The sequence below is a fragment of the Saccopteryx bilineata genome, chromosome 5 (genome assembly GCF_036850765.1).
Source record: "Saccopteryx bilineata isolate mSacBil1 chromosome 5, mSacBil1_pri_phased_curated, whole genome shotgun sequence".
NCBI lineage: Eukaryota > Metazoa > Chordata > Mammalia > Chiroptera > Emballonuridae > Saccopteryx > Saccopteryx bilineata.
This window is the reverse complement of record NC_089494.1, coordinates 6,998,672-7,024,886: the sequence shown is the minus strand read 5'-3', so window position 1 is coordinate 7,024,886 and position 26,215 is coordinate 6,998,672. Positions and strand designations below refer to the sequence as shown.

The 26,215-nt window shown below is 42.9% G+C and overlaps 1 protein-coding gene across 1 annotated transcript in view; it reads left to right on the top strand.

Annotated features, from left to right (window-relative positions):
• The window catches only part of DIS3L2 (DIS3 like 3'-5' exoribonuclease 2), a 334,423-nt gene that overhangs the window by 62,568 nt on the left and 245,640 nt on the right, over positions 1-26,215 (top strand). The window contains exon 6 of the mRNA XM_066233727.1: positions 25,132-25,366. Coding sequence (XP_066089824.1) covers positions 25,132-25,366 — 235 coding nt within the window. The remainder of the gene's footprint in view (positions 1-25,131; positions 25,367-26,215) is intronic.

The window sequence follows — 26,215 nt, the reverse complement described above, 5'->3', positions numbered from 1 at the left end:
GCCAGGGATATGTAGGGTGCAGAGAAATTAGTCACATCCAAGATGACATAGTTCTTGTGCTGACAGTGCTTTTAGTTTGGAGGAAGGTTCAGGCAGGAGGAGTGGCTAGCAAGGTAGGTGGAGGAGTGGCTAGCAAGGTGGGTGGAGGAGCGGCTAGCAAGGTGGGTGGAGGAGTGGCTAGCAAGGTGGGTTGGCCTAGCACTGACTCGGGGTTGACGCTGAAGACTAGGAGTGGAGTGCAGGCAGTAGAGCACCTGTTGAGCTCTGCCAGGGCTGCTTAGAAGAGCAAGGCCAGGTGGCCTGGCATCGCACTGTCCTGGGCTGAGGTAGGGGATAGCTAAAATAGACAAGCATATGCATAAATAAACTGGTTGTATCATTTCCTTTGTTCTTCACCCGTTTGTCTGTACTGGCAAGCACATCCTTTCCTGGTACTGTCAGAAGCGCACCTACGCTGGGCAGGAAGCCCAGGAAAACGGGGTAGCCGGGGGGATGAAGGGGTTCGTTGTTGTTGAGTTCTAGAAGGACACATTTAGGAGTTGGGAGTTCTTACCCCTGCCTCGGTGCCTTTACTTCTGGCCAGAAACACGTATCTGCTCTAAGACTCAACAAAGCAAAGTTGTGGTTTTCCCCCAAAGGTATAATTTTGTGAATTTCTGGGCCACTGGAGCTAGTTAAGCAGATAAGAATTTTCAGAAATTCTTACAGCATTCTCACAGTCAAAATATTCAGGCTACGTAGACACAGCTTGTTGTTTTTCTGTTTTACAGTTAAGATCTGTAAAATATTGCCATGGATACAGAGAAAGGCCTAGACTGGCAAGGAGGACCAAGACTTTGAGATGCTGGTGGGAGTAGAGCGGCGGCTGTGGCAGAGAGCTGGCCGTGGTGTGCACAGGCCCTCTTCCTGCGACGTAGAGGACAGTCCGGGTTCCTAGCCTCCACTGTTTCTGGGGGGCCCTGTGGGTCTTCACAGTGGCTGCCTGACAGCTGCTTTTTCTACTAAAGTCAGCCCCATTAGGTATGTCTCTTAGGACTCCTTAGTTAGAGTATTTCACAGCTTTCTGAAGAGGGGAGCTCTGTTGACTGAAACCCACCTGTGACAGTTGTTGGTGACAGAGTCATAGCAGAAAGAAGAGAATATTCAGACTGTCATCAAGAATCCCTAACATGTAGCATCTAAACATCTCAAAGCATACTGGCCAATTGTATTACAGGTTTGTTAGTACAAAAGCATATTGTTAGCAAAGGAATTTGGAGCCAATGGTGTGAACAAATGTGAATTAATTGGATTATTCATCTTTGCTCCTTTATACTTGTGCTCCCCCCTCTTGAGTATGTAACTAGAGGGCCTCTGGGGCTTTGAAAAAACAACAGTTCTTTTCGCTGTTGTAGTAAACAGTCAATTTATTTCACAGCTTGTTTTTTTGGCAAAATAGAGAGCTATCAAAGTATCAAACTGTGAGGCAATATAAAAAATAATTTGCTCATATATAACAATTTTAATTTTAGAATTATTCCACATTTTTAGTAGTTATGTACTTTTTTTTATTACAGACATCTAATGAAGGATAGTTGAAGGGCAAGTGATAGTTTATTTTCACTTTGTCAAGTGAGAAATTAATTGAATTCTTTGAGAACTTGGAGTTTTTGACAGAACTAGGGAGTAGAATCCAGAATCCAGATCTTTTGACTTTTAGCTTAATGGTGTGTGTGTGTGTGTGTGTGTGTGTGTGTGTGTTTTGAGTGAGTGCATGTGTATGGATTTTTCTAGTGGTTTTCTTCAGGTTTTCACAGTGGGGGGCATGTTGCCCAAGCGGTTGGAGCCACAGTCCTGTTTCTGCCGGCCCGGGCAGGCACCCAGGTTTCTCACCCTCCACTCCTCTTGCTTTGTGCTAGATGCTGGGGGTACAGGCTCAAATAGCTACAGGTTTTGATCTTAAGGAGCTCCTTGGGAGGGAATGGGATGGAATAACTGTGGTATGGTTTATAGGACAGAAAGAAACGTGTCGTTGCAGAGCATGACACTGAGTGAATCGGGGAAGGTTTCATAGAGGTCACGTTGGAACTAAGGTTTGAGGGATGGGAATCGAGATGGAGAGAGGGTTTGTTGTGTTTAGGAGAGTGATTTGGGCTGAGAAAGATTTGGCAAGAGAGGATTCTGAAAATTCCCCCTTGGAGGGAGGAACACATGGAATAAACCTCTCTCTTCCTGCCACGCCATTGGCTAAGTGCTGCAGCCCCTCCACCAACTCTGCTAAAAAGCAGGGATTTTTCACCATTCTCTAGGCCCTGCCCTCCATGAGGACGGTGTCCTGGGCCCCCTTTCACGGAGGCTCAGGGAACACTGCTCTTTGCTATGTGGTCTTCTATTTGCCATTTGTTTGATCTTCATGTTGCCGATTCCATTCTCTTTCCTTTTCCTTTTCTTTCCTTTCTCCCATCAAATTCATCTCCCATAACTGTTAAACAACCTTGTCCTTCATCTTTTTTGTTGACTACAGAATGGTTATCCTACTTCTCCTAATGCTCCAATACTTTACATCACAAATCTGCATCATAACCCTGTGGCTGTTGAGGCTGCGTGCTGACTCTTTAGTGCTCCCTGTGGACCAGGGACTGTACTTAGTGCCTTGCACCATTCTTCTTCTTTTTATTTTTGACAGAGAACAAGAGTCAGAGAGAGGGACAGGGACAGACAGACAGAAAGGGAGAGAACTGAGAAGCATCAATTCTTCGTTGCGACACCTTAGTTGTTCATTGATTGCTTTCTCATATGTGCCTTGACTGGGGCTACAGCAGAGCGAGTGACCCCTTGCTCAAGCCAGTGACCATGGGGTCATGTCTGTGATCTCACATTCAAGTCAGCGACTCCGCGCTCAAGCTGGGGAGCCCCGGCTCAAGCCTGCGACCTTGGGGTTTCAAACCTGGGTCCTCTGTGTCCCAGTCTGATGCTCTATCCACTATGCCACTGCCTGGTCAGGCTTATTATTCTTTAGTTTGCTCTTATCCTATCACAGTTTTGTGAATGAGAAACCTGAGGCTTAGCTTAAACATCTTATTTATTTAGGGAACTAGAGGTGACAGAGTTGGGATTCAGATTCACATCTCATTTTATGATCTCATTGCTGCTTGTTAACCCAGAGGAAGAAAAAAGAGTTATTTGATCTGTAGCTAGACATTGTCAGGTATCATAAAAATCAGCCTAAATCCCAAAATGTAACATGTGCTTTAGCATTAGCTAATATTTTAAGTTGCCATCATGGGTAAAAAGATGACTCTGTTAATTCAGATGACTAAAGGCTTAGTATTATTTTTAGGAAATAAACAGTTTAGAAAAAAATATTTAGAATTCTAGTGGGCATACCTTAAGACTAGCAAGGTATGATATGGTGCTCAGGGCATTATGGAGGCAGATGTTGGGAATGCTTCACAACCTTACCAGACATATGTCATAGATAGTGGATCAGATACTGAGAGAGCTGACCCAATTTGAAAGTCAGATCAAGAGCTGGATATGGTACAGGGTCAAAGGGGCTATAGACCTAGAGGCCATCCTGACCTGTTGGCAGCAGGTCCCATAGGTATTCAGGAATTAGGTAGGCAGTAGTCACGCAGAAGGTAGTCCTTCTAGGGCTTTGGGACGGGGTTCTAATTTCAGAAATGTGAGACTGTCTTATCACAAACAGACTAGTTGAGGCAGCCACTGGGCTTTGCATCAGGGTGGGATTTGATCCCCCAACTAGAATTGGCTGGAGCAGTACTGGGGACAAGAACCAAAGTGGAACACTAGCCCTGAGTTCCAGAATTCAGGGCCTTTTCTAGTTGTCTAAAGGACATTCAGGAGCCCAGAAGTTAGCTCTGGTATCTTGGATCTGGAAGGTGGGTTAAAAGCTAAGACTCCTATAGGAGGAGCCAAAGCTGTTTAAACATTGCCCACCTTGCTTGATTGGGAGTGAAGGTGAGCAGCTGAGTTGATGCAACCATAGTGAGTTACCCTGAGAAAATCAAAGAGAAGGAGGCAGACAAGAGCGTATTAAAATTACACTCAATTAGGTAAAGCAGCATGAAAGAGAAGTCAGCTAGCTGGAGACTAGCCAAAGGGTGGATTGCAAGTGAAATTTCTACTCACTGGAACTTAGCTTTTATATGCTTTTGTCTGAATATTTAAAAATAGAGTAAAACAGCCTGGAATTGATTTGATAATTGATACCCACTGGAAAACTATGATGCTGTTCATTTATCCTGTAGATGTTTGTTGAGCATTGTACTGACAGGAGACAGTGGGAATAAATCAGTCAAACACTTTGTTAGCTAGGTCTAAATTTCTCTTGGGACAGGATTCTTTCAGTTAACTTACAATGGAGCAAAGGCTAGATACATGAATTAAGGAGGGATAGTTATTCTGTATTTTCTAACCAGTCTATTATGCTAAGAAAATATTTTTATTTAATGATACTAATACTTTATCAACGGAATAATAGATGTATTGATGGGTATTTCGGAAGAGATTGGCATAGAAAGAAAAAACTTGAGTTTGGAAGAATAAAGGAAGTACTGCTAGGAGTAACTACTCTTGTTCTAAATTAAACAAACAATAGAAAAGAAATCAAAGTGCATATTTAATCCCTGGTTTTCAATGGCTATTCCAAATCCTCTTATGGTAACATGAAATTGATCTAGTACAGTAAATTGTTTCCTTTGACAACTAACTTTTCCTTCAAGTGATTGTTTTAAAGTTTTGTCTTCCAAGTTCTTCTTTAAATATGCACCCATCATACTAGATTATATTTAGTTTAATCTTTTATATAAGCACTATCATTTTGGATTGCTCTCAATTCCAGTGGAATTAGGATTTCTTAGAACTGTTTGGGTACTTGGCCTGGATGGCAGGCCCAGAAAGGACTTGGAAGGTATTTCATGATGGAGGGTAAGGTCTTTGGAACTCCGCCCACAGCAGTTTGGTAGGTAGGCTATATCTACTACCATGATCGGATTTCCCCCAAGTGTTATATACACAAATCTATTTTTAACAGCTAGCCTTTGTTCATTATTGCCAGCTCTGGGATCAGATACTTCAGGTTCTTCATTGCTTTAAACATGCTTTCAGATCTCTGTAATTCAAATGGAAATGTCTGAAATAAGGAATATATCATTTAAGGATGAAGTACCGTCTTTGTGCTGGGAAACTCCCAATTAATATTTCAGGATTATTTGCTAAAAACTAATTCATTCCTTCTTAACTCCATGGAGATGGTTTGATGAAATTCATGCTCATAAGGAATGAGTCAATGAAGGTAAGTGCTGGTAACAGTGTCGGCGCATTACAAGTGCTTGAGAAACGTCAGGTATTTCTACAGTGTGTCCGTAAAGTCATGGTGCACTTTTGACCGGTCACAGGAAAGCAACAAAAGACGATAGAAATGTGAAACCAAATAAAATGAAAACCCTCCCAGTTTCTGTAGGATGATGTGGCAGCATGTGCGCATGTGCAGATGATGACGTAACACCTTGTATACGTGTATACAGCGGAGCAGCCCACGGCCATGCCAGTCGAGATGTGGACAGTACAGAGGAAAGTTCAGTGTGTTCTGTGGCTCACTAAATTCGAATCCGTGACAAAAGTGCAATGTGACTATCAGCACATTTATAACGAAGCGCCACCACATAGGAATAACATTACTTGGTGGGATAAGCAGTTGAAGGAAACCGGCAGTTTGGTGGAGAAACCCTGTTCTGGTAGGCCATCAGTCTGACGAGTCTATAGAGGATATGTGGGACAGCTACCCAAGGAGCCCAAAAAATCTGTGCGTGAGCCCACATCGAACTACACTGAATAGGTTTGAAACTAGGAGAGTTTGTCTTTTATTTGGTGCAGATTTCACATTTCTATCATCTTTTGTTGCTTTCCTGTAACCGGTCAAAAGTGCACCATGACTTTACGGACACACTGTATTATTCTTCTTTGAAATGAGGACTGAGAGTCATAGTTTGGCCAAGATCATATAGCAACTCAAATTTACTATTTCCCGCTCTTGAATTTACCGCTGACAGCATTTACTCATAGCAGACGTAAAGTGTTCCCGTAATGTGTTTGTGATTTAATAAGCAATTACTTTGAAGTGTCTAAATTCCTGGACAATTATGTGGTGGATAAGGTTATGCTATGAAACGACATGGCTTATTTCTCACTCATGTTGCTTACCCATCAAGATCATTCAGGGCTTTGCTTTGTACTGTCTTCATTCAAGAGTTTCAGGGTAAATGGGACAGCTGCCATCGGAATATTCCTCTTTCCTGTGGCAGAGGAAACAGCCCTGAGGGCCACATTTAAAGTGCCTTCCTCCAAAAGAACTGATAGCAGAACTATCAGTTCTCACAACTCAGTGGCCAGAAAGAGTCCCCTGGCCCTACTCAACCACAAGAGAACCAAGAAGTGTAACCCTTTCAAATGTCTCCAAGTTGTGATACTAGGATATAGCTGGTGGACTTGACCAACGACTATCAGACTGGATTAATTATACGTTACATTCTTGACTAGCCATCTGAAAAGTTATATGCCATTGGTCATTAGGCAGATCAGACAGAAACTTATATGTTGCTTACTACAAATTCATTCCCACCAGTGAAAAAGGAATTCAGAAGTACCTGGAAATGATCTAGATGGTATTTAAGGTTACCCTTAGTTATATAATTCTTGCATTAGTACAATGGAAGATAGGAAGTAAATTTGTTGATCTTCGAATTAAGTAATGATTAATTAAATGATCTTTGATTTTATTTTTGTAAATGAAAGGCTAGCAAGGAAAATGCCATTAACTGGCATTTCTTTGGTAATATTTATAAACCATAAAGAGTTTATCGTTTACAATAGCCAAGATCTGGAAACAGCCCAAGTGTCCGTCAGTGGACGAGTGGATTAAAAAGCTGTGGTACATATACACAATGGAATACTACACGGCTGTGAGGAAGAAAGAAATCTTACCTTTCGTGACAACATCAATGGACCTGGAAACTATCATGCTAAGTGAAATAAGCCAGACAGAGAAAGAAAAATATATGACCTCACTCATTTGAGGAATCCAATGAACAATGTGAACTAGGCAACGGAACAGAGGCAGAGGCGGGATCAAAGGGACCAGAGGGAAAGCAGTCAGAGGGAAAGTAGAAAAGAAGATGGGATCAGAGAAGGAAAAGAGATGAATGAAATTATATATACATGACACAGCATTATAGAGAACAGGACAGCAAATCCTGGAGGGAAGGGGGGGAGGCATTGGGGCATGGGGGGCTGAGGGGAATGAGGGAGTGGGGGGAGATATATTCGGTGGGACACTTGAGCCTATGTAAACACAAATTAAAATCATAAATAAAAAAAAAGAAAAAAATTATCATTAATAGTACTATTGTGATATTGTTGTTTGTTACTGCCATTGTTAAAATTTTTTCCTTAAAGAAATTTAATAGATATACCTTATATTTTATAGAAACTAGTAATGGTTTGAGGCATATATTATATATAACTGTATTATGAATTTAGGTTTCTGTCAGAGTAGGGGAAACATGACAGCTTTAAACATTATTCAAATAAAACAGTATGAAAGTTTTATTTCTAACTTTGTGCTCTTAGAAAATTATTGGTTCAGAAAAAGTTTACCACCAGGAGACTCACCATTGGCTTAAGTATAAGAAATAACAGTACCACCAAACCCAGCATAAGACCCACATCTAGATTACTTCAGAATAACTCTTTTAAGATTAGCTTTTATCAGCTGATTTTAAAATCAGTGTTTGGGGTTGCTCAGTAACTGTATAACCCCAAAGAAATTTTTCAGGACACCACCTGTTGAAAAATAGCTTTTTGTTTGGCACTTGGGCCTAGCTATCTGCAAAACAAGGACGAAAGTGCTAATGGGAAAGCAAAGACTTCCTTTCTTTTCCTCCCTCCCTCCCTTCCTTCCTCCTTCCCTCCCTTTTTCCCTCCATTCCTCCCTCCCTCCCTCTTTCCCTCTCTCTCTTTCTCTCTCTCTCTTTCTTTTTAAATTTTGACTTTAGAGAGAGAGGAAGGGGGAGAGAGGAAGTGAGACAGGAAGATCGAGCTGTCCCTGTATGTGCCCTGGCCAGGGATTGAACTGGCAACCTCTGTGTTTTGGGTCGAAGGTCTAACCCAGGGGTCCCCAAACTTTTTACACAGGGGGCCAGTTCACTGTCCCTCAGACCGTTGGAGGACCGGACTATAAAAAAACAATGAACAAATCCCTATGCACACTGCACATATCTTATTTTAAAGTAAAAAAACAAAATGGGAACAAATACAATATTTAAAATAAAGAACAAGTAATTTAAGTCAACAAACTGACCAGTATTTCAATGGGAACTATGGGCCTGCTTTTGGCTGAGATGGTCAATGTCCGGTTCCATATTTGTCACTGCTAGCCGTAACAAGTGATATGACGCGCTTCCAGAGCCGTGAGACGTGTGTCCCGTGTCACCGGAAGTAGTACTGTACGTGAGCGATGCCACGCTTTGTGGCATCCGCATCCTGTGCTCCTCTCACTGACCACCAATGAAAGAGGTGCCCCTTCCAGAAGTGCGACGGGGGCCAGATAAATGGCCTCAGAGGGCCACATGTGACCCGCGGGCCGTAGTTTGGGGGCCCCTGCTCTAACTAGCCGAGTTATCCAGCCAGTGCACAAGGACATGTTTCTTACATGATTGGGGACTTTCCCAGTGAAGCTAGAGAGCTTTTTCTTCATGTAACTTTCTTCCAAAGCTTTGGGCAGGTCTTAGCTTGACAAGAAGGTCAGCCACAATGTAGATGAGCTCCTCGCTTCTATTCTATTGTGAGCACACAGGTACACACAGTTCTACTGCGCTTTGTAGCTGGGGCCAGACTCCATTTTTTCATTCTTTTCTGCTTATTCAAAGTTAAATCTCCTAAGCAGATTACCTCCAGGGATCATTTATATGTGGCAGCCAGCCTGGTCTCAGGTGCACAATAGCTTCCTGTGTGTGTCAGCTTCTGAAACATGGACGTGCCCAGAGCTCACAGGGAACATTTGAGGTCTTGTTGGTTTGAAATGAAATGTGACGTTATGTGAACAGTGAATTGGAAGTGATATAGAGTTCTATACATAGAGTTGTTTCAAAATACAGTCTCTGTGGTGGAGAAGGAACTACCTCATTAGTGACAAACATGTCCCCCACCCCCATTCTCTACAGTGGTGATGCTCCCCCACACTTAGGGCCAAAGCAGTTAAAAACAACAACAAAAAACCCTTAGACAGATATATTTAAAAATCAGGTCAATGTTTATTCAGAGATCTTGGGAAATTTGCTTTAGATTGTTAGAGTTTGCCGGCCAGGGCCCTGGCTCTGGGCCTGCTGAGGCCCGAGGAAGTCCGTGGGCTTCAGAGAGGGGAGCATGCTGCTTTCCCTGCGCCGTCCCTGCTGAGGGGTCCCTTCTCCATCCTTGTCTGGACTAGTTTTAGGTGGCTCATTAGGGAGGGACAGGGCCCATGCTCTCATGACCCACTAGAGCAGTGATTTTCAGTCCTTTTCATCTCATGGCGCACGTAAACTAATTACTAAAATTCTGCTGCATACTGAAAAACATATTTTTTGTTGATCTTAAAAAAAAATAGAGATAATTTTGGTTGTTGTCATTTTTTATTTGACAGTCTAGGGGGAGAGAGGTCAGTGCCCCTGACTAAATAGTCAGGTATGGTATGTGTTAAATTCTTGCAGTGCACAGGTTTAAAACACTGCGCTAGAGGTTCAAGAGTGGACTGTTAGGTGTGGGAGTGATAGTGGGCATCTTAAAGAGAAGAGGACCGCCACCCTATAGAGCAGATGTTTGAACTCACAGTCCCTGAGAAGCGGGCATGTTTGGTGTAGAGGAGCTCTTCGGGAAAGAGCAGATTGTGTGATTTCCTAGAGGCGGACCTGTCACTGTCATTGTTTTGTTCCAGCTGCCCCAGGTTTGGCTGGGGGGAGTCACCCGAGTGGGCTTCTTTGTCATTCTTTGAATACCTCTTTATCTTCTGGACACTTGTCTTTATAAAGAAGCCTACTTTAAGCATTTCTAAGTAGGCTTCAATTTTGTTCTTGACTAGGATTGAAAAATTGGCCACATCCTGCAGACACAAGGGACTGTCAGTCTGTCCCACCTCCTTGCTGTAGTGATTGATTCAGGAGCAGGCATGGGACCCAAACAAACCCTAGTAGAGTAATCCTGGGACTTTTTTTTCAGAGCACCTGGGTAAGAGTTTCCCTTTTTTCCCCGGGAGTCTGTTAAGATGATGGGATATAACTCTGAAGCTACGGGAATCCTTCTTGACACCATGAGGAGAGAGGCTGCTCTAGTAATGGAGTGAACACTGAGGAAGGCTGACCTGAGACACACACGCATACACGCATACACACACACGCACACGCATGCACGCACGCGCATGCACGCACGCGCATGCACGCACGCACACACGCAGTCACATGTTCTACAAATGTCAGATGAAGCTCTCAATCGGTCAGATTGGCTCAATTACCTAAGTCAATAAGTTACTTTTAAAAAGCCAATTCTATTTGGGTTTTCTTTCTATTGTGACTAAAATGATATTTAATACATTGCGTACATTTTAAAGACTTAAGTCAAAATACAGTAACAAGTAAGATTCAAAGGAAAGCCACCACAATGTCCAAAGTTCCCTGTACACGCATGACTTCTTTCACTAAACTGAGTGGCCGGCCAGTCTGTCCCTTCCCTGAGCGCTGTGCTGGGACGTTCTCTCTCTCTCAGGCCTCGACTGTAGGACTTACTTTCCCAGGTTTGTGTCCATCCAGTTTCTTGCCTAACTTTTTAAAAACTTTCTGAGCTACAGAACTTGGTGTTAAATTCTGCCAAATTCTCTTTCCTACCCCTCTGCTCCTTTCTGGCATCAAAATATTTGTCACTTTGCTCCTGAGATTGCTCTAGTTGACTTCTACTGTGCTCTGTGAACCGGCCTTCGTCTAAGGGGGCACATACCTGCTTTTTTAAAAAAGATTTTTATGTATTGATTTGAGAGAGAGAAGGAGAGAGAGAGAGAGAGAGAGAGAGAGAGAGAGAGAAGGCGTGGAGGGGTGTGAACCCCTGATTTATAGTTGCTTCTTGTATGTACCTTGACCCTGCAAGCCTGGGGTTTCGAACCCGTGACCTCAGCATTCTAGGTTGATGCTTTGTCCACTGCACCACCACAGGTCAGGCCATATACCTGCTTCTTATGCTCCTTGGTGACTAGGTACAGAGGCTTGGTTGTACCAGAGTTAGGTCAGGGTTAGTTGCTTTTGGTGGCTGTGCAGAAGAGGGAGGAAGGCACATGCTACAGGACATGCATGATTCTGTTTCAGGTTCTTTGACTTCTTAGCAGCAGTGTCCAGAGCCCCTGCAGCCTGACGACTTGGACTTTGGCTCTCTTCCTCTCCCACAGCCCATGCCTGGTTAAAGACCTGTGGGGGCCCCTTGACAGGTACAGATCAGTTCTGCCCGAGCCCCTCCCCCTTTCTTTCTTAATACAGCTAAACCAAAATCGAGTCCTTTTTAAAGGGTGTTATATAGTATTTCTGCTGCAATCACAGAGAAGTAGAAAGAGGGAGACATAGTCTGCTGTTCTAAGTTGTTAGAAACCTGTTCTTGGGTTGCTGTGACCTAGGCTGGAAAGAGTTCGCAGTGGCCTGTGCATGGTTTATAATGGGAGATATTGGCAGGTAAGATTAAAATGGTCAAAAAAGGTCTGGACATTGAGAAGGTCAAGGTCTGTGGTAAGTCAAAGAACGGAGAGTTAGTTTCTCTAAAGAGGAGAAATCCATGGAAATTTTTTGAGTCAGAAGGTAATTTAATCAGAAATTTCTAGAAATTTGTAGGATGGCGGCATTGAGAATACCAGGGAATTTGTGGGGCTACAAGAGTGCTTGTAGAAAGAAGAGCGAAGTGTTTGGTGAAGCAGTGTGTTCAGTGCAGGGAGAGTCAAGTGTGGCTGTGGGTTTGACGGCCTGAAGCAGTGGTTTAAGTGGTGTGAAAAAGAAGGAGACCAGGAAAGGAACTGCTGTGAGGGGAAGGACAGCAGCAGTTTTTGATGCTTGAGTGTAAGGGGGTAGTAGTACATTAAGAGAGAATTGTCTAGAAGACATTGTGTTAGACGCTATGTCAAGTGTTGGGAGAGAACGGTGAGCACATAGGCAGTGAAAAGTCCCCATCTCTGTGGAGCCTGCGTTTCACTGGGAAGACGTAGTAGTTAGTGTAAATAGAAGACCACGCTGAGCACGCTCAGTAGTGGTAAGTACTGACGGTGAAAAATGAAATAAGGAAGAGAGATAAGAATTTGGGGGATGGGATTGAAATTTTAAATAGGGTGACCAAAGGCGTCCTCTTCAAGAAGGTGACTTTGAGTAGGAACTGAAAGAAGTAAGGGAGTTATCCTTGTGCCGATCTTGGGCAACAGCACCTGTGTGCCTGATGTGTTCACAGGACGGCGAGGAGGCGGAGCTGGAGGAGAGCTGGAGAGGCCAGAGGGCTGGTGTATAGCTCAGGCAGGGCCTGTGCAGCAGGGAGGAGTTGTGTTCTAGCTCTGATGGAGGTGGGAAGCCTTGGAGGGTTTAGCACATTGACATGATATGACTTCTGTTTCATAGGCACTCTGGCTGCTGTGTTGGGAATAGACTGAAAGGGGGCAAAAGTAGAAGACCCCTTACAAGGCTATTGCCTGCATCCAGGTGAGAGATGATGGACCAGGGTGGTGGCCATGGTAGCGGTGAAGGTAGAGTTGACAAGATGAGCTGGCAAATATGATAGTGGTGTGTGTGTGTGTGTGTGTGTGTGTGAGTGAGAGAGAGAGAGAGAGAGAGAGAGAGAGAGATTAATTGACCTAGAAGGATAACAGAATTTTTGGGCTGAGTAACCAGAAGACTGGAGATAGTTTGTTCTGTTCCTGTTAACTAAATAAAAGGTACCTTTGGATGGTCGACCTTAAGCAAGCAAAGTTTCCAATAACAGAGATGCCTGTAATATGTCTTTAAAACGATAGTATTCATGGTCATATTTTATAATGAAAGAAGCTATTGGCAAGCCTTGTCAGAAGCTCCCTGTGGAAATATCAGTTGCTTTTCTTGGCTCCAAGATATTTCCTGAACAGTGTATTATACTTTGTCCCAAGTGTGCCATTAAGGGATTTGAAAGTTTGTTCAAACATGTGTGGCAAGTGAGTGCTGTCACTTAAGCCTGGCCAGTGGAGCCAAGAAGTGAAAAGTAGCTTCCAGGTGGACGGTGCCATGCATTAGGTCTGAACCAGAGAATCAGGTGGTGGGGTGGGCGGGGCACTGTCTCCAGGCTCAGAGCTTCAGCCCACACCGCTTAACTAAACCGCCCTCTCAGCAGAAAGTGCGTGTGGACAGGTCTGTATAAATCTTCTGGAAAACCTCCAGTATACCGAGTTGATAGCAGCCACCTATCTCGGGAATGTAACAGAATTTATTTGCTGGAACAGAATTTTCCAGTGCTAATATAGATTTGCTCTTTTTTAAGAATAAGATTTAAAATAGCACTCTTCAAAGATGGCTTTTATGTTCAAGGAAGGGCTTTTCTATATCAAATAAGGGGTAAACTGTGAAATGTTTCATGCTTGGAGTTTGGGTAAGCCCTGTGTGAAGGACATGTTACTTGGCATTTTTATTTAGGATTCTTTTGAATTGTTTGGTTACAGAGACTCTTTCTGTGGCTGTCCAGTTTTATAATACATTGTATTCATTTTAAAAAGAAAGGGAAGAAAATCTAATCAATATCAAACTTGGAAGTGGCCAGATTCTTGATTCTGGTAAGTTTCAGTTGCTATTTGCAGTTGATCTAATTTACAGCTCAGGTAGACGGAACCCCCCCACTCCCTTTCTAAGGGATGGATTGGTACTTCACAACTCCGTAGGAATCAGGAAGAAGCCCCTGGAAGTTGTGCTCCCATCTATACTTTCTCTTCTTTAGGCTTTTGTGCCTTTTCTTGCTAGAACTGTTGTTTTCAAATTGGGGAATGGTGAACTTTATGGTTGAGTTTATATTGAAACTGGAGTTATAATTTAGACATGAAACCTTAGAGTTATTTTAGAAAAATTGTATTTATTTCAATGACTTTCCGTTTTCATTTGCATTTGTATTTATGTTTGTTTCTTATGGTGATAAGCTTCAATTGTGATAAAATAACTAATAACTCCTGTGCTCCAGATATAGTGTATTAATGAGGGAGAGTGCAGTATCATACTGACAAGCTTCTCAGTTTAGCTGCTTGGCAGTTATTCCATTCATTTCATGCAGTTTTTAAAGAACATTTCTTTTACAGCTAATTTAAATCCTTCTTATTCTCTTCAGAAGAAGAGAAAAGGAAACCAATATTTATTGAGCATGTTTTTGTTTTGTTTTGTTTTTAAGTGAGAGAAGGGGAGATAGATAGATTCTTGCATGCATCTGACCGGGATCTGATGCTCAAATCAACCAAGCTATTTTTAGCACCTGAGACTGACACTCAGACCAACCAAGCTATCCTCAGCACCTGGAGCTGACATTTGAACCAGTTGAGCTACTGGCTGAGAGAGGGGAAGAGAGAGAAAAGGGTGAGAGAGAGGAGGAGAGAAGCAGACGATCCCTTCTCTTGTGTGCGCTGACTAGGGATCCAACCAGGGGCATCTGCATGCTGAGCCGACACTCTTATCTACTGAGCCAACTGACCAGGGCTATTTTGAGAACCTGTGAGAATATAAAAAATGAATGTGACATGGTTTGCTGCCTGGTTGGAGAGAGAACTATGCAAACAAATAAATGGAATGTAGCCTGATCAAGAGACCATGTAACGAAAGAATAGTTAAAGAACAGCACTGGAACACAGGAAGGAAATAGAACATTTCTTAAGAGAGGGAGGCTAGTCAGAGAAACACTCACAGAGAGCTGGGTCCTGAATGTTGATTATTTGCCAGGCAGACAGAAGATGAGGCATATTATATAGTGGATGTTTTGGTGGGGAGCTGTATATGTAAAGCTCACCCTGGATCTGTTTGTGTGAAATCCCCAGAGGAGTGTCCAGAACTGCAGGCACTGGTCTTAGAGCCCTAGATCTGTGTGCTTGTCACCGCTCTGCTATTTAGTCGCTGTGAGGTTGTGCCATGTGTGGACCTGTTATTTCCTCTGTGAGATGGAGATAATTATTTTCCTCTGTATCACCCGGGGTCATTCTGTGGGTCAAATTGGTCAGTGTGTGTAAAAGCACAGGGAAGATTATATAATATGGATATGAAGAGTGAAAATAAAAGCCTTAGCATTTATTATGATTAACATATTCATAATAATATTTATATGAGTTCTTTCTCTTTTTTCCTTGGTAAGTCTTGCCAAGGGTTTGTCAATTTTGTTGATCTTTTCAAAGAACCAGCTCCTTGTTCTATTAATTTTTTCTATAGTTTTTGTTCTCTAATTCATTTATTTCTGCTCTGATTTTTATTATCTCCTTTCTTCGGCTGGTTTTGGGTTTTCTTTGTTCTTCTTTTTCCAGTTCCTTAAGGTGTGAAGTTAAGTGGTTCACTTGGGCTCTCTCTTGTTTGTTCATATAGGCCTGAAGTGATATGAACTTCCCTCTTATCACTGCTTTTGCTGCATCCCATAGATTCTGATATGTCGTATTGTCATTTTCATTTGTCTGTATATATATCTCTTGATCTCTGCACTTATTTCTTCTTTGATCCATTCTTTTTTAAAAAGTATGTTGTTTAGTTTCCACATTTTTGTGGGATTTTTTCCCTCTTTTTTGCAGTTGAATTCTAGTTTCAAGGCTTTATGATCAGAAAATATGCTTGGTACAACTTTGATTTTTCTGAATTTGCTGATGTTGTTTTTGTGGCCTAACATATGGTCAATTCTTGAGCATGATCCATGTACACTGGAGAAAAATGTATACTCAGTCACTTTGGGATGAAATGTCCTGTAGATGTCTATCATATCCAGGTGCTCTAGTGTTTTGTTTAAGGCCACTATGTCTTTGTTGATTCTCTGTTTGGATGACCGATCTAGAGCCGTCAGCGGTGTATTGAGGTCTCCAAGTATGATTGTATTTTTGTAGTTTTTGTTTTAAGGTCAATAAGTAGCTGTCTTATATATTTTGGTGCTTCTTGGTTTGGTGCATATATATTAAGAATTGTTATGTCTTCTTGATTCAGTGTCCCCTTAGCCATTATGAAATGGCCATTTTTGTCTCTGAGTACTTTTCCTGTCTTGTAGTCAGCATTATCCGATATGAGTATTGCTACACCTGCTTTTTTTTGGATGTTATTTGCTTGGAGTATTGTTTTCCAGCCTTTCACTTTGAATTTGTTTTTATCCTTGTTACTTAGATGAGTTTCCTGTAGGCAGCATACAGTTGGATTTTCTTTTTTAATCCATTCTGCTACTCTGTGCCTTTTTATTGGTGAATTTAATCCGTTTACATTTAGTATAATTATTGACACTTGTGAGTTCCCTATTGCCATTTTATATCTTGCTTTCTGTTAGTTTTGTGTCTTGTTTGATCCTTCTCTTTCGTTTTTCTATCTTTTGTTTTTATTTGGTTGTATTCCATACATCTTTCCTCTGTTGCTATCTTTTTTATCTCATGTGCTTCTGTGGTGGTTTTTTCAATGGTGGTTACCTTTGAGTAATGAAAAGGGTCCTTACGTGTTCATTGTAGCGAACTATTTTGTGAGTACTTTTGCACTCCATCATCCTTTGCTACTGTTAATCTCCATCTTCTCCCCCCCCCTTTCTTTTTGTTGTCACAGTTTAAATTTGTTTTTATTGTGTTCTTCTTGGAGCTTTTACTTGTGACTCTGTTTTTTTTGTTCTTTGTATCTGATTGGAGAACTCCCTTTAGTAATTCCTGGAGTGGAGGTTTTCTGATGATAAATTCCCTCATCTTTTCTGTATCTGTGAATGTTTTTATTTCTCCTTCATATTTGAAGGATAGCTTTGATGGGTATAGTATTCGTGGCTGAAAGTTCCTCTCTTTCAGGACTTTAAATATTGGGGTCCACTCTCTTCTAGCTTGTAGAGTTTCTGTAAGCTTGTAGAGTTTCTGATGATAATCTAATGGGCCTTTCTTCATATGTTGTATTCTTCTTTTCCCTGGCTGCCTTGAGAATTTTTTCTTTGCTGTTGGTTTGTGTCAATTTCATTATGATATGCCTTGGAGTAGGTTTGTTGGGGTTAAGAAAACTCAGAGTTCTGTTTGCTTCTTGAACTTGAGGCTTTAGTTCTTTCCACAGGCTTGGGAAGTTCTCATCTATTATTTGTTTGAGTATCTTCTCCATTCCATTTTCTCTCTCTTCTCCCTCTGATATACCTATTATTCTTATGTTATTCTTTTTGATGGAGTCAGATAATTCTTGTAGGGCTATCTCATTTTTTTAAATTTTTGAGTCTCTTTCTTCTTCTCTCTGTTGTGCCTCAAGTTGCTTGTCTTCTATTTCACTAATCCTCTCTTCTATCTGACCTGTTCTATTAGCTAGGCTTGTTACTTCGTTTTTCAGCTCGTGAATTGAGTTTTTCATTTCTGTTTGATTTGTTTTTATAGTTTCAATTTCCTTGGACATATATTCTTTGTGTTCATTGAGTTGTTTTCTGAGCTCCCTAAATTGCCTTTCTGTGTTTTCTTGTATATCTCGGAGGATTTTTAGGATTTCTATCTTGAATTCTCTGTCATTTAGCTCCAAGGTTTCCAATATATTAAGTTTTTTCTCCATAGATTTTTCCTCATCTAGCTGTGTTACCTCTCTTTCTTTTGTATCCATGATATTCGATTTTCTCTTCCTTAATGGCATCTGAGGGTGGTTTTGTTGATAGTATTAATGAGATTTAATAAAGAATAAAAAGTTAAAAAAAATCAAAAAGAGTTTTTTTTAAAAAAAATTAATAATGAAATAAAGAAAAATAAAATAAAAATTAAAAAAAAAGAAAATTATTTCCCCCCCCCTTTTTTCCTCTCCTCTCCTCTCCCCTCTTTCTTGAGAAAATCTTGTGGTGAACTGTGAATTATAACAAACAATGCCTGTAATGGAGGGCCTGAATTGGGGAAAAGTAATAAAGGGGCAAAAAAAAAAGAAAAAAGAAGGGGGTATGGACCCACAAAAAGCAAATAAGGAAAAAATTTGGGTCAAGAATAAAATGATTTGCTTTTAGGTGTTGGTTGACTAAGAGTTATGATGAGGGGAATAAGAGGAAAACAGAAAAATGGGGGGACAAATTAAAAAATTACTATTGTATTTAGTGGAACAAGAACTAGATAAAATGGAGAGCCAGGGATGGGAGTACTGCTAGAGAGTTAAAAAGGTGAAGTAAAAACCCCCCAAAATGCCACAAACATAAGTTTGAGTCCCAGATAATTTGTTTGTTATTGAGGTTTGAATGAGAGGAGATGTAAAGGAGAAAGGAAGAAACTAATATAGAGGGAGAAAAGAAAGAGAGAGAGAAAAAGAGGGAACCACTAAAAGAAGAAAAAAGAAAAAAGAGGAGAGAGAGAGAGAGAGAGACAGTTAAGGGTTTTGGAGTGCAACTCTCATAGAGAGAAAGGAAGAGGAGAGAAAAGCTAATGGGAGATGTAACACTTATGGGTAGTGTAGTTCAAGGAGAGGAGAGAGTAAGACCGGCAGAGAGTTAATCGGCCAAATTGGAGAAGGAAAAAAAATATCAAGAATGAAGATAAGAGAAACAAACGAACAAATATAATAAAATGGGATAGGTTATAAAGTCTGCAGATTATTCTTGATTTTGAGAGGTTATCTTCTTGCTTTTTCTTTTCTCTCCCTCTTCCTGGTCGGTGACTCTGTACCCCGGGTTCTGCCCCTTTGGCACGCTCAGGTAGAGGTTTGCAGTTGATAAGTCTCTATGGCGATATCATGTATTGTGCTTTAGTCTTGTTGACAGTCGAGGCTCATTAGCATTTATAGGCTCTGACAGTGAGAGAGTCCGTGTTCCTGGAGCCTTTCTCCTAGTCTTTCCTTCCTCAATTACTAGCCTGATAATCCAGCTATGGGGTTGCTGCTGCCTCTGCCTGGATAGTAAGAGGCTCAAAGAGCTGGCAACTCCCCACTCTATTTCCACTCAGCACAGAGCTCTGGGTAAGGCTCAGTCAGTCAGAGCTGCTAGCATAATCAGGCGGGGTTTCCGCCCACTCAAAGACCTCTGGCTCTGCCACTCTGTCCGGTAACACAGGCAGGCGCCCACTTCCGGGGTGCTTGGAGGAAACTCTCGCTCACTATCTGCGCACACAGACCAGGATATCGGCCAGCAGTCTCACGCTCTAAGTGAAACCCCCAACCTCATGGAAAAGTTGCAGCGTTGGAATTGGCTCTCGCTCCGTCCCCGTGCGTGGCTTTTGCAAGGTGCTGGGGCGGCCTGAGATTCCGCTTTGCCCACACAAAGGCCCCTGACTCTGCCCCTCTGTGCGATAACACGGGCATGCACTGCCGAGGCACTCGGAGGAATCTCTTGCTCACTATCTGCGCGCGCAGACCAGGATATGAGGCCGGCCGCATTTCCCTCTGAGTGAATCCTCTACCAGCATGGAAAAGTTCCACCGTTGGAATTAGTTCTCGCTCCCTCCCATGCGCGGCTTTCCCAGGGCGCTGGGGCTGCCCAGAGATTCCGCTTTTGGCCCACAGAAAGGCCTCTGACCCTGCCTCTCTGTGGGGTAACATGGGCACCCACTCCCGGGGCTTAGGAAGAAATCTCTCGCCCACTATCTGCATGCGCCGACCAGGAGATTGGGTAAAATGGCTGCCCCGCTTGTCTTTCTTTGTTTGGGTTTGGCGCGAGTGTTAGCTTGTATTGCCCGGGTTGCCACAGGATCAGTTTTTCCTCGGCTTGGATCTCCGTGCCACAGCCTGGTTCGGCCGTTTGTGCTGCGGCCTGGATCTATTCACCCCCTTTGCCCGTCTCAGTTTCTATATTCACGGATCCCAGAGAAAGCCACCCTGTTTAGGTTAGTGAGGAAGGTGGAGCATTTCTTACTCCCTATTTCCTTTGGGGTTTGGTTATATATTTAGCCAATTTTTCGGTCGACCATACCTTCGGATGTATTGCGAAACATCTGGAGGCTCCAAGGATAGGTTTTTCTGTTTCTGGTTGAAGATCTTGTTGAGTTTTGGGGGAGATTTATCGGTATCACTTCCTACCCTGCCATTACTCTGACGTCATCTCCATAATAATATTTAAATTCTCTTTACTTCCCTAACTCCTGTCCCTTATTGAACCCTGTTTATTTGAGTCTTTTTCTCAGGGCTCTAGTCTCAGCTTCTCTTTTCAGTTGACACGTGGCCCTGGGACACCTTTGCCTTACTGACAAACCGTTGTGGTTAATTCCCTAATCTGGACGTCGGTCCCCCAGGATGCTCTTTCATCTTCAGACCTATATGTCCGCTGCCACCTGGACGGTCCTTTATTACCTGGGACTTCTGAAGACTGAATTTGTTTTCCTTACACGTATCATTTATTAAGCTCCCTGGCACCTGTGCTAAGAGCTTTTCATAGATGATCTCAGTTTCTACAATATACCTGTGATACTGGATACTCTTGTCCTCCTGTTAAAGATAATGAAACCGAGATTCAGAGTGGTGCAGACCCAGTTTGTTGACTGGAGTTCCACTTTTTCCTACTTCTTCACTTAACATGCTTTACACTTAAGACCAGACTCTACATTGGTCTTCTGGACTCTTCACGTCTGCGTCTTCATCCTCCTTTTTTACTCTGGCTGCACACTTCACTGCCAGCCTTTCCCGAAGAAAAATCTGCACATTCTCACCTCCTGGCTTTTGCACAGATGTCCTTTCCCAGCTCAGTCTTCTCCTTTTCTTGTGCTTACCGGTCGGCCTCCAGAGGGAGGCGGGGCAGCAGTGGAGTGAGCAGGGGCGTCAGCCGAGAGGCCTGCCCTCGCCTCCGTCCTCTCACCTCTCTCCTCTCACCTCCCTCCTCTTCCCGTCCCTCAGTCCCACAAAGGGCTGGATCTGTCACAGACATCCCAGCAGTGTGCTGTTGGGTGTTCTTGCTAACGTTTGCTATTGTCAGGATTTCTAGTTTTTGCCCAACTGTGGTTTTATAGTGATATCTCCTTGTGGTTTTAGTTTGCTTTTCTACCGTGACTAACGAGGCCGAGCACCTTCCCATCTTGATCGGCTACTTCCCGTTTCCGTTTTATGAAGCATCTCAAAGCCTTTCCCCATGTCTCTATTGGATTGCCTGCCTTTCACTGATCTGTAGGTGTTCTTTATACATTCTGGACATGAGCACTTCTATGGCTTTCTTTTCAATGTCTTTTATGTTATCTTAGGATAAAAAGAAATTTAATTATTATGGAGTTAAATTCATCATTATTTTCTTTTTATGTGTATTTAAGACATTTCCCTATATAGTTTCTCATATATTATTTCCTGAAATTCCGCCAGCCTTTTAGATCAGCATCTTCCTTAGCCGTTCTTCACTCGTGGTTGCATAGTGTCTCTGATTCAGCAGGTGTTCTTGTCTTCCGGGCAGGAGGTTCTACCAGGTTTTGCCATTCATTTCATTACTAACCCAACGCTTATGTTCCTCTTGAAGTAGAGAAGTCATGCTACAGTTACGCCCTTTCCCAAAGGGTCTGTCTCCTCTTCTCCTGAGTCTTTCAACTCAAGATTTTGAGTGTAGGCCTCCTCTCTTATTCCTCTCGATGGTGAACTTCTCGTAGCCTGTCCTCAGTTGCATCCCTGATAGTTTTCAAGGTTCCTCCAGGTGCTTCTAAAGAGGCAAGATTATTGTTCTCCATCCCCCAAGCAGAAGGACTGCAGCCGCACGGAGAAGGGGACCGCCTTGTCCTTACTGCACGGCCACCCTGTCTTACCTTCCAAAAGGAGACAATAGGTAGATTATGGATCCACCCTTGGTGAAAGCAGCTGCAAGGTGTGTCTGACAACTGCCTCTGTGTGTGTGTGTGCACGTGTGTGCGCATTTGGGTTTGGGGAAGGGGAGTTCAAGGAAACTAAAATTAAGTATTGCAGTGTGCTATTTCTTGAGCGTTTTTCATAGCTGCGAGTGGCACTTTCATTTCCTATCTCAGTACTCCCCAGCTGCTATCTGCCTATATTTTCACAGCTTATTTTTACTAGCAGGGTTCGTAGGATGCCCATTCTACTCTGTTTATGGAACAAGACTGAGAGTGCAAAAGTTTTGTGTCGCCCAGCGACTGGATTCCCTCACCAAGCCCTTTCTGTCCCATCCTCCAGAGACTAGACTCGCTCTCCTAGGGAGCACGGACCCCAGGAGCAGCATGCACGCGGGATACTAGGTGCCCTCGGCCGCCTCACTGTCCCAGGTCTGGGGGGGAGGGACCAGAGGAATCTGTAAAGTCCTTGGTTAACCAGGTCAGTAACATATCCGTTCTTCTCAGGCCCTCGTCCTCTTACTCTGAGCCCTGAGCTCTCCAGAGTATCGATCAACCTGAACTGGTAGCCTTCAGCACCAGGCCTTTACTCTCCTCGCTTGTACCTTCTTACAGAGTATTTTCCCTCGGTTTGTAGATAGAAGGATTTCTACCTTCCATCTGAGTCCCAGAGGGATCTGCTAAACTTCAAAGCATGGAACCACTGAACTAGGCTTTTCAGCTTTTTTGAGGTCAGCCCTGCAGAAGAAGGCCTCTTCCTTCACATATCTAAGGGAAATTGGGCTCCTGGTTCCTAACCCACAGACTCTTGTATCTGGAGACTGTTCTGAAAGTTCTCTTGCATCCTGATGACCTTTTATATTTCTTCCTTCACTGTTCTACACATTTATTCATGTGTTTATTCATCAGATATTGAGTACCTAGATTGATTATGCGAGTTGCTATAGAATATACAAAGATGTACGTGTAAGATATAATTGGTGAGCATATAGTCTTAACAGATATGGTCAATCAACTACATAGATAATGCTAATATAGTGAAGAAGTGGGGGAGTTCCACCGGAGAGGTATAGATAAATTGCTTTGGGACATTGGAAAAGGGTGAATTTATTTGCCTAGTGCAGGTGAGGGTGCTGGGATAGGGAGGAACTGAATTCGGGGTTAGAGAAAATCCAAGCCATTTGGGCTAGGTCTTGAGAGATAGATAGATTGATATATGAAGATGTTAGATGCAATGTGCCATCTTTTTTTTTTTTTTAAGTGAGAGGAAGGGAGATAGTAAGATAGACTCCCACATGAGCCCCAACCGGGATCCACCCGGCAACCCCTGTTGGGGGATGCTTGCATCAACCAAGGTACTTTCGGCGCCTGAGGCTGACACACTCAGACCAACCAAGCTATTTTCAGCACCTGGGGCCAGTGCTCTAACCAGTCAAGCTACTGGCTGAAGGAGGGGAAGAGGGAGAGAAGGGGAAAAGGGAAGGGGAAGGAAGCAGTTGGTTGCTTCTCTTGAGTGCCCTGACTGAGAATTAAAACCAGGTCATTCATATGCTGGGCTGATGCTCTATCCACTGAGCAAGCCAGCCAGGGCCCCATCTGTGGTTCTTGATTTGTTCAAATGAGATTTGAATACACACTTTGTCAGCTCTAACCATGATCACTTCATGGAGGTTCCAGTTTTATCAGGGAAGATAGACTTTGAATAAAATCATTTCCTAATTAATTAGTATATTCATTCATTTGATCAATCAATATATATTTGAGTGCTACTAAATGCTATTCTTAACTTTTGAAATTCAGCAGTGAGTAAAGTAGATAGCCTCTGTGCTCATGAAACCTAAATTCAAAGTAAATACGTATGTAATGTATTTGCAGGTAGTGATAAGTATAGGGATGGAAAATAAAGCAGAGAGAGAGGGTAGAGTAATGGCAAAGAGGGAAGGCCTTTCTCAGAGTAGAGACCTGAACAAAATGTGGAGAGCAGCCCTGTGAATAGCTGGGCAAATGAGAACATAGCACATGTGGAACCCTCAAGATGGAAGGTTTTAGTATTCTAGGCACAGCAGAAAGATCTCTAGCATTGGAGTAGAATTGGCAAAGGATGAAGTTGTAGAAAATGAGAACGGAAAAATCGATACGGGCCAGATTTGATAAGGCCTTGTGGCAGGCATGGTGATTGAAGGGTGTTGGGGAAAGGACATGATCTGATTTGTTTTCAGAGGACCACTCTAGTTGCTTTGGTCTAAAATGGAAACCAGGAAACCGGTTTTGCAGTAGTTCAACAAGGAGATAAAAGTTTTCTGGATTTGTGTAGCAACAGTGGATATGACAAGAACATACATTTTCAGGGAAGGGCCTATGGATTGGATGTGGGGTGTGAGAAGGAGAGCCAAGGTTGGTAATGCCACACTTTGGTGCCACTGCCTTAAAGAGGGAATGCTGAGAGAGGAGTGGGTTCTGGTGAGGACCAAGGGTTCTCTTGTTTGAGATGCCAGCTGACACCCAGATGAAGATGTAGTAAGGAACTGGATACGGACCTGGAATTCAAGGGAGAGGTTGAAGATAGGCCTTTCATTTGGGGAATCAGTAGCATTTAGAGAGTTATTTTAGCACCTGAGGCCATGGAATCATCCTCAGTGCCCAGGCCAACTTGCTCATTTGAGCCATGGCTGTGGGAGGGGAAGAGGTGGGTGGAGAAGCAGATGGTTCCTTCTCCTGTGTGTCCTGACTGGGAATTGAACCTGGGACTTCCACACACTGATCCGATGCTCTGCCATTGAGCCAGCTGGCTCATTGGGAGGGCGGTGACATGCTATGTTGAGTTCTTCTATTATAACCCAGCATACTTATTGATCCTACGTTATGAACCCTTATGAAGCAGTGTGGTACTTCTGGTATTTGGGGCTTTTGGGGGACAGGGGGTGAAAGGGTCCATCAGAAAAATAAGAAGTAGATGTGGCATTGTTGTTGGGCATCTTGAAGAGCTGAGTGCCAACCTGGTGCTGCTGAACCGATCATCTCCATAAAGTAGTCTGTGCGTTGGAAAATAAGGAGCCTTTTTTAGACTACATGGTGAATGTCTAATGTTGGAGCTCCTGAATATGCAGTTATTTCTGTAGGAAAGAAACATGTAAATAGGAAAATCAGCTCCCTCCAATGATTTAGTAGAACTTTTCTGTTTTCTTCAGGCCGTTACACCAGAGAACGGTGACAAGGAAACAGAAGGGAGCTATGAATCAGATCTCCCTGAGGAGCTCTGCGGAAGCCGTCTCCTGCTTCCATCCCCGAAAGGCCATAATGACAGCCCTGATGTCATTGTAGAGGCTCAGATTGATGGCAGCGACTCAGAAGATGGACATGGCAACGCACAGAATGTCCTGGTTGATGGTGTCAAGAAACTCTCATTCTGTGTTCATGATAAAGGTGAGTGCTGGACTGCTGTCTGACGTTTATTTTAGTGGGTTGATGGTTTTAGGCATTGGAATTCTCTCTGTGCTTCAGAATGAGTCACACAGCACATCTCGTATCTTCCCAGTCTCTAAGCCAGGGGTCTCAAACTCGCGGCCTGCCGAACAATTTTGTGCGGCCCGCAGACTAATCCACGAAGTTCAAAATATTTTGGATAAAATTAAGTAAGCCGAGGGGCCTACTTGTATTTTTCATTTCTCTAGCATCCTAGCTAGATATTAGCTTAGTTAACAGCAGTTGTGATGTGAACTACAGTTTCTGGTCGTTTTGTGACACTGAGTAAACTGCATGTACGATTGTGCTTGTTGTACTGATTTTTTTTTGTTTTCAACTGCAATGAGAAAAGTGTTGCGTAACAGTTGCCTTTTGTAGACCTAGTGCGGCCCTCCGAATGGCTGTGATCTTGCTCTGCGGCCCACATGCTGAGTTGAGTTTGAGACCCCTGCTCTAAGCTAACCTGTGTCAGCTTCTAGAAAAGGGGGGACCTTGGACAGAGTTGCAGCTTCTGGTTATGAGGAGAGACAACAGTGCCCCTGGTGGTTTGTGTGGTCAGCAGTGGCTGTTGTCATTTCCTAATAGGTTTTGGGTTCTGTTAATAGTTAACCTGGAATTTCCTGTGATGAGCCCAGCCCCAGTTTATGGTTGATATGAACAGAATTAAACCGATCTTTCAAATCCTTACACAAAGCACATCATTTTACCCTGGATTTTTTTCTAACTCAGTACATCTGAAAAGTATTTATGTAATTGATGGTGGGAATGGATCACCTTAAATTTCATAAGTATCTTTATGTTGATGAAAAA